General features: G+C 38.5%; 2 protein-coding genes across 2 annotated transcripts; one reads left to right on the top strand and one right to left on the bottom strand.

The window, feature by feature from the left end:
- Positions 1 to 343: 343 nt before the first annotated feature.
- On the bottom strand, positions 344 to 3377 carry LOC140245627 (protein N-lysine methyltransferase METTL21A-like). The gene is made up of 3 exons (XM_072325190.1): positions 2928 to 3377; positions 1686 to 1812; positions 344 to 784 (listed from the first exon to the last, which is right to left on the bottom strand). Exons 1-3 carry the CDS (start codon positions 3375 to 3377, stop codon positions 360 to 362), a joined length of 1002 nt encoding a protein of 333 aa, XP_072181291.1. The 3' UTR covers positions 344 to 359.
- A 335-nt stretch (positions 3378 to 3712) lies between these two features.
- Positions 3713 to 10710, top strand: LOC140245045 (uncharacterized protein C7orf57 homolog). The gene is made up of 6 exons (XM_072324638.1): positions 3713 to 3895; positions 4534 to 4737; positions 5579 to 5678; positions 6728 to 7024; positions 7513 to 7836; positions 8226 to 10710. Exons 1-6 carry the CDS (start codon positions 3877 to 3879, stop codon positions 8329 to 8331), a joined length of 1050 nt encoding a protein of 349 aa, XP_072180739.1. The 5' UTR covers positions 3713 to 3876; the 3' UTR covers positions 8332 to 10710.
- Positions 10711 to 14014: the final 3304 nt, after the last annotated feature.

Below are 14014 nucleotides of genomic sequence, written 5' to 3' on the forward strand. Positions count from 1 at the left end.
GTTAATAAAAAAAAAAGATATCAAGTTACCTTGTACAACAAGTACATACATGTTGAACTCAGAAGTTGAACTATTCTTCAATGTTAAATTCAAATTTGAACAATGCATTTTTCTTTTTGATAGGGAATCGGATTGTTATGGAATCACCATACTCCTTAAAAGCAAATATGCCTGTTGTGTGAAACGCACTATTAAGAGCCCACATGTTGGTTAATTAATATTCCTGTGTTTAAGTTTTGACATAAATTTTTGTACACAATTATTAATAGTAAAAAGGTCAAGGGAGAGATAAAAATATAAGCAAGCATTGCTCCTGTGAGTAAAAGGGTTAAAGAATATGCTAAACAATAATCAATGTATCATACAGACAATTTCTGTGCAGAATAGATGACAATTCCTCTTGCTTCATCCTGGAGAACCTCCACCAAGCGGAAGTTCTTCCGTACCATCTGCAGGAAGCGCTTGTCGCGTTCATAGCGGATACGGCAGGAGAACAGAATGAGGCTCTCCTCCCGAGACAGGTGGAGGAAGGTTCTGAGCAAATCGGGAAAAGTGTCCTCCATGTATACGATGTCGGCTCCGAGGATGAGGTCATAGGTCGCGGAAAATTCTTCCAGATTCTTGCCCCATGTCAGCGCTCTGACTGCAGGTCCTGACGAGGCATTCAGTGATGATGGTGATGACGATGAGGAGGTTGTCCTTTCAGGTGATGGTGGAAAGTTGAGCTTGACATTCTCTTTGAGAGGATCCAAGGCATCATCCCGATCAGTTACGGTGACTTCTCCTAGAAACAGGTACAGTGTGTATCGATGGAAGAGTAAAACACAATGTGGAAGTCTTTTGACTTTGATATAATGCTTTTTAACAATCAGTGTACAACAAGAAACTTGATCATTGGCTATTAAAGGACAAAGAGTGAAACAAATAGTAGTTTCTCACTGAAGGAAAATCAGTCTTGTTTGGTCATTTTATCCGAGTAAGATTCAAAATTTATGTGTATATCACATGTACACATGTATTCACATTTAACATTATAGCAAAAGAATAACATGATGATTAGTCATTTGTAAGATTCATTTCTATACATGAATAGCCGAGACATGAAACTGCAAAATATTACCCCTTGACTTTTCAATGAAGCAACTGCTGAAAAGAAAACACAAATGCCAGCAGAAAAGTGCAGTCTGACCCATTTATGCAATGTACGTGTATCATGAAACATATTGGTCACGCAAAGCGAGAGGAACTAACGAAAAAGAAGTTGCCATATCCCTATGTATATTGTGACAACGTTGTGTAAATTCAGAGCTGTACAAAATACATTGTAGTAGGTGTCTCATCATGCAATGTGAGCTTGGAGAACGTCAATTTTCTTATTCATTAGCCACTCATGAAGTAATAGGTTTATACTTCATTCTTGAGGAAGTGTGTACAAAGTAGGTATGCGAGACTTCTTCCTTTGTTTGTTTGTCTGTTTGTTTGTCTTTTTCTTCTTCTTCTTTTTTTTTTTTTTGGGGGGGGGGGTTACCAGAAAAACACACAAACATACACACAGAGATGTTAGAATACACTGTATATTTCAAAGAGTAAAAGTGTGTGTTTGTGTGTAGCATGTGGGTGTCAATCTATCTTGATGACAATGAAAGGGGAAGAGAAAGAAAAGAATATCCAAACACTGTAATTACCATTTAATGCAGTTGCCACCATGCCAACTAAACCAGTTCCAGCCCCAAGTTCAATGACACGCTTTCCCTGTAGAATGAGATCCCCTGTCTTGCACTGGCTTTCCAGGTATTCACAAAGGACAAGTGCCTTCACACATAGTGTGTGAGCAAAAATGGGGAAGGAGATGATTATGTAAGAGGTACGATAAGATATGATCAGTATCAAAATGAAGGTAACTTGATTTTTTTCAAAGCATTCATATAATTGTGGTTACATACAAATGGCTTTACTCAGCTCTTGTGAGTTCTAATAAATTTCTGTCAATATTTTCTTTTATATCTTAACTTGTGTATCTTCTATGCAGAGTTTTATCCCTATTTCTTGTACAGAGTGTGGAATCGGTACAACAAATTCCGATCCCTCTTTGATTTCATATTAATCATAACACATGAAATAGAAATCTAGATTTTCTAGTCTTTGAGGGAACCACTCAGAAGAAACTACATTCTAAAAGTCATGACACAGTCACTTCAAAATACCGGTAGCCATTTTTTTTTTTTTTTTTTTTTTTCATTTGGGCCTGATGTTGCCATCATATGATGAGAAGTGGCCCTAGATTACCAAATTGTAAACCATAATCAGAATAACTTTAAATAAACTGTAAGCCTTGATACAAAATACACAGCTAAATAATTTCTTACAGCTGCAGTTGCCAAAGAGTGTGTTAATTGAATATTGGAGACCATTTGGGGAAGAATTCCAGACAGCTCCTCGGGGACAGTCTCGAGACACTGCACACACACACACACACATATTTTTATTTATTTATTTATTTTTTTTTTTTACTCTAGATCTACAAATGTATGGCACATTTTAAGTGCTTTGAAGAACGAGTCTAGTGGTTTACAGTTGTGTGGAACATGACATCATCATAGTTTTAATATATTCTGTTATTAAGTGAAGTCTCAATTTAAGATTTCTTTGAGAATTTCATATTGATACAAATGCTTGTCTAGAAAGGAGAAATTCTTCTTCTTTTTTTTTTTTTAAAGAATAGGCATACAGTGATACACCCTTTTGCTGGTCCCGGTTTGTAATTAATACATTGATGACCAAGACAATACACCAGTATAAAAAAGAATTATCACTAGAGTTCCATATGTACCCCCCGCTAAAATTAGCTGAAAAGGTAGATTTAAGGGTTTTTAAAATACTAGAATGACTTAGCACTTTAGTTTGCTAAGAAAGTTAGAGGCACCTACTGAGTCCCAAACAACTGCTGCCACGCCAAAATCGGCCCAGTTTTGTCGAATAGTAAAGTCTCTATTCGCAAAATTAAACGTTCTAGAAGAGAGACGAAATGGCTGGAGAAAAGTGGGGTTGTAGAGCACCAATGAATTCGACGCTGCAGGCCTCTGCTCACATTTCATTGAGCAGTCTTTATCGGTTGTACTTGCAGTGCACACGTCATCCATGCTGCAGCTGCAGTAACCTCTTGCCGCAGTCGATGTCCCCGCCGCACCCTCCGGCTTGCTTCCCGTCTGGTCGCCCGTTATTGTGTCCTTCTCTGCATGCTGCTGCTGATGCGACGGCTGCTTAGCGAATTCCTTACCAGAGTCACCACAAACTGAGGTGTCGCAAATTCTGGAGGTACACTTCGGCACTACTAGACAAACTTGGAGAATTACAAAAAATACCGGTGATGATTTCATTTGGCTGTTTATCTCTGGAGCATAATTAATTAAAAACTCTAACGTTAACCAGTTGTCGATCAGCAACTGTCTGGCTCATTCGTGCATTCCTCTTTTAGAATAACCAGATTATACAGCACGCCAACAACGGCCATGCGCATGCAATGCAAGCTCACAGAAGTCACCTGTTATTTTTCACGGTCACATGGCACGTTTCTGCAATCGCGATAACACGATAACTCGCATGGAATGATCGAACAATACGCCACCATGACAACTCCCCTAAACCTAAACAACCTCGATGGCCCGGCGCTCTCGCAGTTATCGCGGATTGGCTACGTTGTCAGCTGCATAGTTGTATTGATTACCCACGCCACGTAAATCGTGTTGTTAGTTGAATTCTATGATAGAGCCATTCTAGTGCGACTATCTGTTCATCGTGCATGTGAAATCTTGTAGGTTACTACCGAGTTATTCACCTTACATTTTATGTTTCGGAGGTACGATAGTAGTGAGAAACATGGCAGGCGGAACCCAAGGTGAGTATATTTAAGTAGTTATCATTTTGCTAAATTACCACTCCAGTCGGCAGTCAGTACAGTAGGTTTCTAGATAAGTTTTACCCTATCACTTTTAAGTTTTGATCAGGCAATCACCACGATCACCATTACGAGTGGGTAGACCTATAACGTTACGGTCTATCACCACGTTTGTCGTGATCGACGACGTTAGGCCTAATGTGTTAATGTCACGTTTATCTGTAGATATCTACTGGCATCACAATGAATATTAAAATGATTTCCTTTCAGATCTTAGTCATCTAACAGTCGGCCTAATACCAGACACTCTAAATTACCTGATTATTGATTGTCTTGTTTTGTTGGCCATTGCATTGTCCATTGAAGCTAGGCCTACTCGTAAGTAGGCCTACGTTGTTAATAGTATTAATACTTTGAAGTAGTCTAACGTTAACGGGTAGGGGCCTAAAGGGTAGACAAGTGTCTACACTAACCACAGTCTAACGTTATGGTTAGGGTCTAAATTTTTTAATGAAATATTCTCATTTGTCATGTTCCCATAACATGTTAGACTTAAGAGTAATTAAACAAGAGTCTACAATGTAAAACCACTAGAAACAGGTCTATAATTGACACTTGACACTTTCTCTCTGACACAGACTGGTTTTACCATGCTCCATCCAAGAAGGATAGTGGCGGTCAAGTGGAGTATCCTGCGGCATCACAGATCCCTTCATTAGGGGGCGGCATTCCCTACGACGAGTGGGAGAAAGATGAGCGAGATGCCACGGGAATGAAGCGTGGATGGATCAGGGACACAGACTCAAAGTACATTCAGCTGTGCAAGAGAGGCGGTCGCAAGGGTGGGTTCCTTGGCTTGTCTGTTCGATTGTACATAGGAAATCTACTTAGCCTGCATGAAAACATTGAAGAACTTGTTTCTTTGTCAAAATTTGTATGAATGTTTCCCTTTCAGTCTACAGCCATGACATACACTGTAGAGTTGCATAGCGAGTGCATGTTTATACACTGGCTGATAAATTTAATCTGCAATTGCAGACATGTTCCTATTATTAGATATGACTTTTTTTTTCTTTTTCTTTTTTTTTTTTTTTTTTTTTTTGGGGGGGGGGGGACATTTTATGCCAGCTGGTGTACACACCATTAAATTAAATTACCATTTCAGTGATCGTTACCATTCCATGTGGGAGAGGCAATGTAGCTACAAGATTCCAACCAAACAATGACAATACAGTCTCTCTTTGCATACTTTGTGCATGTCACATATGCCGTTGTATGTTCTGTGTCTGTTTATGAGGTCAGAGAGAATGATTAAATGCCAGTAGAAGTTATACAATACATATGGTAGGAGGTGTTTTATTTTTTACTAGACAGTGCAAGTGATACATCATGTTTGGGGGATACCTTTTGTCAAGTAACACTGACAGGCTTAAGGTGTGTATAATTATTGCAAAACCAAGAAAAGGAAATTATAGACATTGTATAATGCTTCATATACCCATTTATTTATTTATTTTTCCTTATTTTGCTGTATTCATGATATTCATAATCATATTGTGTACAATCATATATGTATTTGAATTCAACCTTTTTTCTCTGTATCAATGTGCTGAGAATGCCTGTGTTAATTATAAGTGCTATATGAATTCCATATCTTATTGTTATTTCAATCTTCCATTGCAGATCTGTTGAGGCAGCGTGATCCTCCAAAAAGAGCATCAGAACCCAAAGATTATCCAAGAGCTGATTGGTTCTACTATGAGACACATGAAGCATCACAGTCGTAAGTTACAGGCAAAAGCACGCCCTGACATACAAGAACGCTGTTTTTTTTTTTCTTCTTCTTCTTCTTCTTCTTCTTTGTTGTTGTTGTTGTTGTTATAAATTCAATCTCTTGATTGAAATTGATATCAGGATACTGATCATTCACAATTTGCATTCTGCAAGTAAGGAGGCCCGGCTCTGCCTCTTATGGCAACATACTCAAATGAACGAATTAAAGAACTAACGCGTGCAAAATTCCTTCTGCATGTTTAGTTTGACTGTGTTAAATAAAACAGTGTCGCATGATCACTTCTGATTAAGTGGGAATTCCATCCTGATCTGATTTTATGTTGCATTGTATGAAAGCAGAAAAATCGGAAAAGTAGATCAGTGAAAATTTGAGGAAAAAAATGGACACACACACACACACACAAAAGTTATGAACTGTTGAATTTAGAGAGCAAGACAAATTTGGCAACTCCGTGTGACATGCTGTAGGGGCCCGTTGCATAAAAGTTACAATTATGGTAACTTTGCCATCCAATGGCAACTTCCATGGAATTCTTGATTTTGATTGGCTGTTGAGTATTGTTGCCATGGTCGTTACCATTGGATGGCAAAGCTACCATAATTGTAACTTTTATACAACGGGCCATAGATGTAGATATTGAGAAGCTCTCCATTCCATTGTACATTATGTCCGAAATAAAAAAAATACAATCAAATTTCTGCATTGATAACTTTCAATATGATTGGATACTACCCTCTACCAAACAGTTTGATATGATATTCCATATTTGAAAACTGATATGAGCCAGTTCTGGTGAAACAATAATTAAATATGATTTGAAATGTAGACTGGTATATCCATAGCTCCAATCAACTTTTATTACATGTTATTGTCTTCCACTTTTTTTTACATTTTTTTTTTTTTGGGGGGGGGGAGTGGGGGGAGGTGTTTGTTTATTTGTTTTTTGATAAATTGTTATAGCGTCAACTTAGTACACTTTGTGAATTTATGTGTTTGTTGTTATGATAGAGTGTTTTGTGTTTATCATCTTCACTCAGGGACAAATATCGGTCTCATCTGCCTGACTACATGGTATACGAGGAGTACAGGCCAGAGGATCATGGTGATGAGGTCAAAGGTTACTATCAGCGACCCCCTTTCTCCCTGGATGACAAGATGACTGCCTTTGAGCGCCACGGCGATACAGTGACGGACAAACTAAGCATGAAGTTCCCCAATGATGAGTCCAAGCTGAGGAAGCCACCAAGGGACAAGACAGAGGGCAAGGACTTCAGGAGAAAAAAGCAGGTGGACAGAAACGCCAATACCCCAAACCGACAGAAATACAAACAAATGTGAGTTTACAAGCATAATTTTTGGCCTGTCCTTGGGGAATATTCTCTCATATGCTCTTCATGATAACTACAATGAAGATTCTTCATGGCTCTTTTCTGATGACAAGCACATCACATTTTACAGCATTTTATCAGTTTGTTCTTTTGCCGTATCTTCGCCTTTATTAATTTCCCCATAGACTTGACTGAACTTTTCAAAGGCAACAGAATGGATATATTTAAGTACAGATAAATGCATATTTTAACATTCAAGAAAAGTTCAAGACCAGTCACTTTGTGGCCAAAGCTTTTTTCTATTTTTTTTTTCTCCTCAGTCAAAATGGGATGTAACTTTTGGAAATTTATCAATGATCATGTTGAGCAAAACAAAACAAATGAAATCTGCTTCCTTCTACAGGGTAGTTCTTTCTATATCAGCTCCATTTGGATCATGATTAATGCTGCATATATCTATGACATTTCTCTTATCTCTGCCCGTCTGTGGCCAGGTCTGTCCCAGAGTCGTATCGCAGCCCCGCTCAGATGGGGGCACTTCTGGCCAACACCTACCAGAGCGACTGGTACAAGCACCGCGACGAGGAGTTTGGCAAACAGAAGCCATCCAGCGCCGAGGTCCAGTTCCAGACGGCGACGCGGGCAGATCGCCAGAGCACCGAGTATCGCGATGCCATCAGCAAAGGCGGGAAGCAGAACAAAGGTGCCGGAGCCTACTCAAGGAACGTGTTGGAAGTTCGCGGAACAAAGAAGTCGGAACAAGCGAAGGCGATGCGCACGGAGCAAGAAGGAGACAAGGGATTCTTCAAACTGAGCAAGTGAGTATTTCCTGGCTGAGTTTGTGATAGTCTCTGTATGCAGAATATGTTCCTTCTCTTTAGTTATATGTCCAGATCTATGACTCACCAACTTTACAGTTTCACTACTTCTGAAGAGTAATTCAAAGCACAATATATATGGGGTAGTTGTGTAGTAAAAACAAAAAGCCATCACGAAAACAAAACAAATGATGATTTGCATAATTATGAGATTGGATGATGTTGCTTAAGATACATATGTTTCAGTTAATACATTTCTAAAAGGAGCCTTGTAAAGAGCCATTTAAGTGATGAAAAACTTTTGTAATAGACACCATGTCAACATATGCCATACATTTAAGAACTTTTCTTTGGACTTTATTCAATGCCTCCTCTATTATTTTTCACAGGTTTGACAAAGTGGGTTCAAAGGTCAACTCAAGATGGTCATCATCGTCGCCGATCAACCATGCTGCAGACCAGGAGGTGGCAGTGGCTCCTGTGGTAGCCAATTAAAAGAAGAGAAAGCATCTTACGGAATAGAAAAAGGAGAGTGAGAAGTTTTGTAGTATCATTTCTTTGGTTCGGGGACAATTTATCAGACTTGTCTGCTACACTGACAACTCATCTCTCAGGGTCACAAAAATGTTTGGAAAAGCTGCCGATGGTCTCCATTCCACGAAAAGGAAGACTTCTGTAACGCTTCATATATCCCCCATTTTCATGGATCAACGTTAGAGTGGCATTGTGAGGATTCCCTCCGCTCTTCCAAACTCCTTTATCACAAATCTGTTTCTTTGCGTCAATTCATGAGTCCATGGTACTGCTTGGAATGGTCTTTTGGTAGTGTTTCAACAGATGTGCTTTGCGACAGTGTTTTTGTTTTGTTTTTTCATGACTGTGTGAAGAAACAGAATACAATTGTGAAAGGTTTGGACGAACAAACTGAACATACCTTGTCGGTAGGTGTCTCTTTGTTCTTCTACCTCTCTTTCTCTCTCAGCACGTATTTCTGTACAGGAGCAGAGAAAAGAACGATGGAGCTAGGTATCAAAGCCTCACCAAAATTCATGGGTCACATGCATCAAAACAGCGCATGAAAGTTTGTGTTGAAATGATGACATGTTGAATGATTGCAATGGCTGATTTAATTCTATAGGCATCTTTCTCGAATCATTATCACAGACATCCTGCAGTGGTGAAGGTGCTAGTTTTTTTGTCTGTGTGTTGCTTTTTTTTTTTTTCTTTAATGAGATAATTATTCTGCCTCTGTCGGTTTTGGATCGCTCAAACCAGCCCATTCTTTATTGAGGGTAAGGTTTGCCATCACAGTTTGTGATTTATGGATTGTAAATCAGCTTTGAAATCTGCGTATTTCTCCAGACAAGAATGTCAAATGATGACATGATATGATCGATTCCATTAGTGGAACGTTTGAAGAGGTAGGGGACAAGAAAAAAAAAAGTTGTACATTTGATGAGTAATCAAAGTAAAAAATTATCATTTTCATTGTCAAAAAAACAAAGAGCCAGTGTTTTGTTTTCAAAAGTTGTCCGTAGATATTTCAAAGTAAAAAAAAAAAAAAGTATTTGTACTTGTTCAGCGTGTTGAAGATAAGCATTTAAGTCTTGCCAACTTATAATGTAAGTTTTTGTACACTGTGTCACAAAGTTATCTTTTATTAATACTCTATTTTTTCCTTCTTTGTGTAAAAATTACTGTAATATATGTTTTTGTATATAATGCTTTGTAAATACATTTCATCACCAAAAAAAGAGTTGTTTTTAATTCATATCAGTAACGTGTGATGTTTAGAAGTGCAAATAATTTGATGTAAAGTGTGGACAAACTACTGTGTATTTTTCCAGCACAGTGTATACAGTGAAAATCAACATTTGTGCACACTTAAGTGCAGAATGACATTACTGCTTCTGACCAGTCATGTCAGAATAAATGCATGGTACTGGCAGGGCTCTGCTAGACTAGGATAAACCTTTGTTACCTTTTGCGAAACAGTATTTTTGTGATTTCAAATAGATTGAAGAGGGCACATTCTTCAGGTGGTGTATTTCGTTGTTAACCTGTGACATTTAGAATCGAAAAGAGAAATTTTGAGAACAATCTTTTTGATACAGTATTTCAAAAGCATAGTGTGCAAACTTGTCCCATTGGTATCACACAGAATGAGCTGTGGGGTGCTTAACAATCACAATCCATCAATTCTAAAATTGTGATTTTTTGTTTTGTTTTTGTTCTTAAATGAAAAGAAAATGAATGGCAGTTGATAACTTCGGCTTAATGGCTCATTGCAGAGTTTGACGTTACAGGATGCATAACTGAGTAGTGGGGAGTTGTGTCTCTTCCTTGACTATTTAATACTTTGTGTGCATGTATGACATCACCCATAACGTTTTTTTTTTTTTTTTTTCTTAAACATCACTGCCAACAATTTCCATTGTCTCTTGCATTGAATTAATGCTGAGAAAATTACTAGCTTATTGCTTATGACAAATTGTCTCTAAACTGAAATCATTTAACACATTTTTAAAGTTTTGTGTCATTTTTTTTTATTCAGTATCATGCCTATCCACATTCTGTGCTGGATATTGTGTATTGGGTGTTTCAGTCTACTATGGGGTGGTACTAACAGTGGTTGTTGTATTTTTGCTATTGGACACAGCATGTTTGTATTCATCATTATTGTGTCCATGGTTAATTAAATGTAAGATATGGCGTCACATAAAATTCTTTACCCAGGGTTACTTACAATGCCAAATTTGCTAAGGTTCGTTTTGGACACTTTACACTGTATTGGTATCAATCCGTCCAGACTGTGCTGTATTTGTACCAACATATGTCTTCAATAAAAAAAAAAACTTTTTGATTCTTACAGAATTATCTGTCTGGTCCTCACTTGTTTGTTATGAAATGTACACTCTAGTTGTATACAGTGCACTCCCGTTACAACGAACACGGTTATAACGAAATTTCGTTATAACGAAGTAAATCTTCTGGTCCCAAAATTATTACCATTAAAGCCTATGGTACAAAATTCGCTTAAAACGAACACGGTTATAGCGAAATTTCCGTTATAACGAAGTCTTTTCGGAGCGCCACAGACAAAGAGAAACAAAAGATTTGTGCTCCGTTATAACGAAATGCGAATTGCTTTCGAAAATACGTAGCGGAACAAGCATTTATATAGCGTCTCTGCATGGGTGAACGCTTCACACCACTGTGTGTTCGCTCCTTGTGTCTCACACAGTTTCTGACAGGAATTTGCGTTTATTATTGTAATACAGTTATCCCATCACATTTCACATAGCTTTGCAGTGTATTCAGCCAACGTAATATACGTGGTTCCTTGTATATTGTATTTGTTCGGTTATAACGAAATTTCGTTATAACGAAAGAAAACTGCCGGTCCCGAGCATTTCGTTATAACGGGAGTGCACTGTATTATGTATGTGTTTATGTATGCATTATTATATCTCTATATACATACATATGAGCTTGACAGTATTAAACTCAATTCTTTCTCTGGTGACTGCTCATGCCGCTAAAATGTATGAATCTGAAATGTACTGGCCAGGAGTAATACTTTATTATGAATTTTATCTGCTTGATTGGGCCACCAGGATATAGCCTTTTTGGAAATCTGCTGGCCCGACATCAGTTTTTAGTGGTCTCGGGGCATTGATCCACCGCTTATGTCGAGCCCTGTACAAATTACAATGTACATATCGTCACTGCGACAACAAAAAATATGGTAGCCAAAGCACTACAGTGTATATCAAATGGGGTAGGCCTTGCTTTGACATGGCATGGCTTCATTTTGGGGTTAAGACAGCTAGGATTTGGACAGTTAACTGATTATCTGACCATTAATCTAAAACATTTATGTTCACCAAAATTTGAGATACAAGATCTTGTCACCCCAGCGAATACTGTACATTGAATAATTAACCAGTACATGTTTTGCTTTGTGTTATTTGTGTGTGTTGTTGTTTGTGTGTATGTACGTGTTAAGAATAGATAGGCATATTGATTATTTGGTAGGATTAATTATTTAGGATAATAATGGACTCATGAAGTTGTTTTTTTTTTTTTGGGGGGGGGGGCTGATCGGGCTTATATGCATGATTAAAAAAGAAAGGATCAATCAATTTGTAGGAAGAGAGATATAAGAATTTTTTGTACCGAATATCGAGTTTTTTTCTCTTGTAATTTCAAAACATTGGTTTTAGGCAGCAGAGTCTGATGGTGACACGACACTTGCTCCTGTATTTATTGCTCTGGACTCATTTTCGTGAAGGACTTAGGGTTATATAGGGTTGTGCTAGGGTTTTCTAATTTTATTTCATAGTAATAAATGGAATGATTATCTGCCTTTCATATCTAATGGCCTATTTTCCCCTAGAAGGTAAAGCAACATTACTCACATTTCGACAACTTTCTAAATTATGCAAAATATGTAACTGCATGTTTATTTTTGTCTATTATAAGGTATCTTTATTTTAAAGTCTATTAAGACTTTATAAACAGACTTGTGTGTTACAGAAATAATTCTAACATACTTTTGTTGACCTTTGACCTCTTTCAAATTACGTAATAATATATTATGTATGAAAACAATAAAATAGTTAAGCATAAGATTATATTAAAAAAGCGGACGGGCGGTTTCGGGCGGTCCAGTTACTACTAGGATAAAATGCCCAGTGATGTTGTTGCAATAGGTAGGGCCCACCAACTTGTCAGTGCTCAAGGTAGGAAGAAGCTAATAAGTAAATGGGAATCTCGCCCTCTACGGTCACTGTCAAGCAACACAACAGAACACTTTGCGGAAGACCTAATACGTGCGAGTTGACATATTGTGAAGTGAAGTGCATGACACTGACTTGAAATTGCTTTGTGTAGTTTAGGGGTAAGCATACTAGCAACCGTCATCCGCAGTCTAGTTGTCATTATCAAGTGATTGACTTAGTAAAGCCAAACAAAGAAATTAAAGAGAAAGTTCATGGTAAACTTGAAGACGGTAATACAGTTGTAAAGTATGGGGTGGCGCATGCTATAGGGGGCTCAGTCTGCCTCGTAAGCAACCGGCCCAGGTTCGATTCTCACTTAATCTATTGTTGTAAAATGGCCGATATTGCCTACTCACCTATGGTATGGGCCGGTCTGGTGTCAGCCTGGAGGTGAGTTGGCGGTCAGTAGTTAGCTGGGGGTTGTCTCTCTATCTTGCGGTTGTCCGTCGGTCTGCTCGGGAATACCGTCCGGGCGTCCCTTGACACCTCGGCGGGGTCATTCATCCGTGGCCAATGGTCTGCTAATACTCAGTATACGGGCACGTACGCGCGCCCGCGCGTGGGGGTACATTAACTTGTATATCTCCCTACTACATTATTATATCTCACTTCACACCCCCCGGCCAACAAAGCTACAATCCACTTTTTCCAGCTCTAAAAAAAAAGATCCCTCCAATGTATTTCATATAATCTCCCGAATTTTCGGAAAGATCCTTCCATTCTAACCTCCAATATCTCAACATTACAGCATTTTATATCCTTTACTCAAAAACCTTTCGATATATAACTGCAGTATCGTCCGATTTCTTTATAAAGAGACCCATATAAACATACATGTATATCCACCTGAGTTCAATAATACTCGTTACAAATTGCAATTTCCGCATTGGTATATTTAAACTATACCCCAACCTAACCTGCATTTACATGCAGTATAATTCTCAAATTCAAATTGCCGGGGTTATATAATATATATTCCCCGCGGCGTTCATCCGGAGCCCATAACTTATCAACAGTTATGGCAACATCCCAAACTGTCACCAGTGACTTTCACTAATACTGTAACCAAATTTGTAATTCAATATCCCCACCGTAAAGGCTGACAATTTCCATATCTGCCCTTAGTCGTCTAGGGGGGCGTCCGCAGGACCGACCGTGAAGTGACCTTCCACTTTGGAATGTATTCTCTGGACAATCCGGCTCAGTACGTCGAGCAGACTTCTCAGCCTGAAAACAGACCTAGTCCCCTCAAATACATGAAAGGGCTTCCGGCTAAGCCCACACGAAGCCCACAACCCAGAGACCCTTGGGAGGTATGTTCCGAAAATGATATATGGTGTCAGCCTACGCCTCCAACCGACCATGACGGGTGCCCGTGAAAATATGCATCCCAC

Source organism: Diadema setosum, chromosome 22, assembly GCF_964275005.1.
Source record: "Diadema setosum chromosome 22, eeDiaSeto1, whole genome shotgun sequence".
Lineage (NCBI taxonomy): Eukaryota > Metazoa > Echinodermata > Echinoidea > Diadematoida > Diadematidae > Diadema > Diadema setosum.

Excerpts from the sequence above, each read along its gene's own strand:
- LOC140245045 (XM_072324638.1), top strand. Across the intron at positions 4,738-5,578 it reads CAAGAGAGGCGGTCGCAAGG|ATCTGTTGAGGCAGCGTGAT; the intron begins GTGGGTTCCTTG and ends CTTCCATTGCAG. Across the intron at positions 7,837-8,225 it reads GGATTCTTCAAACTGAGCAA|GTTTGACAAAGTGGGTTCAA; the intron begins GTGAGTATTTCC and ends TATTTTTCACAG.
- LOC140245627 (XM_072325190.1), bottom strand. The coding sequence starts at position 3,377 with ATGAAATCATCACCGGTATTTTTTGTAATTCTCCAAGTTTGTCTAGTA. Across the intron at positions 1,813-2,927 it reads CAGCAGTTGTTTGGGACTCA|GCACTTGTCCTTTGTGAATA; the intron begins GTAGGTGCCTCT and ends CTATGTGTGAAG. Across the intron at positions 785-1,685 it reads GGTGGCAACTGCATTAAATG|GAGAAGTCACCGTAACTGAT; the intron begins GTAATTACAGTG and ends ACCTGTTTCTAG.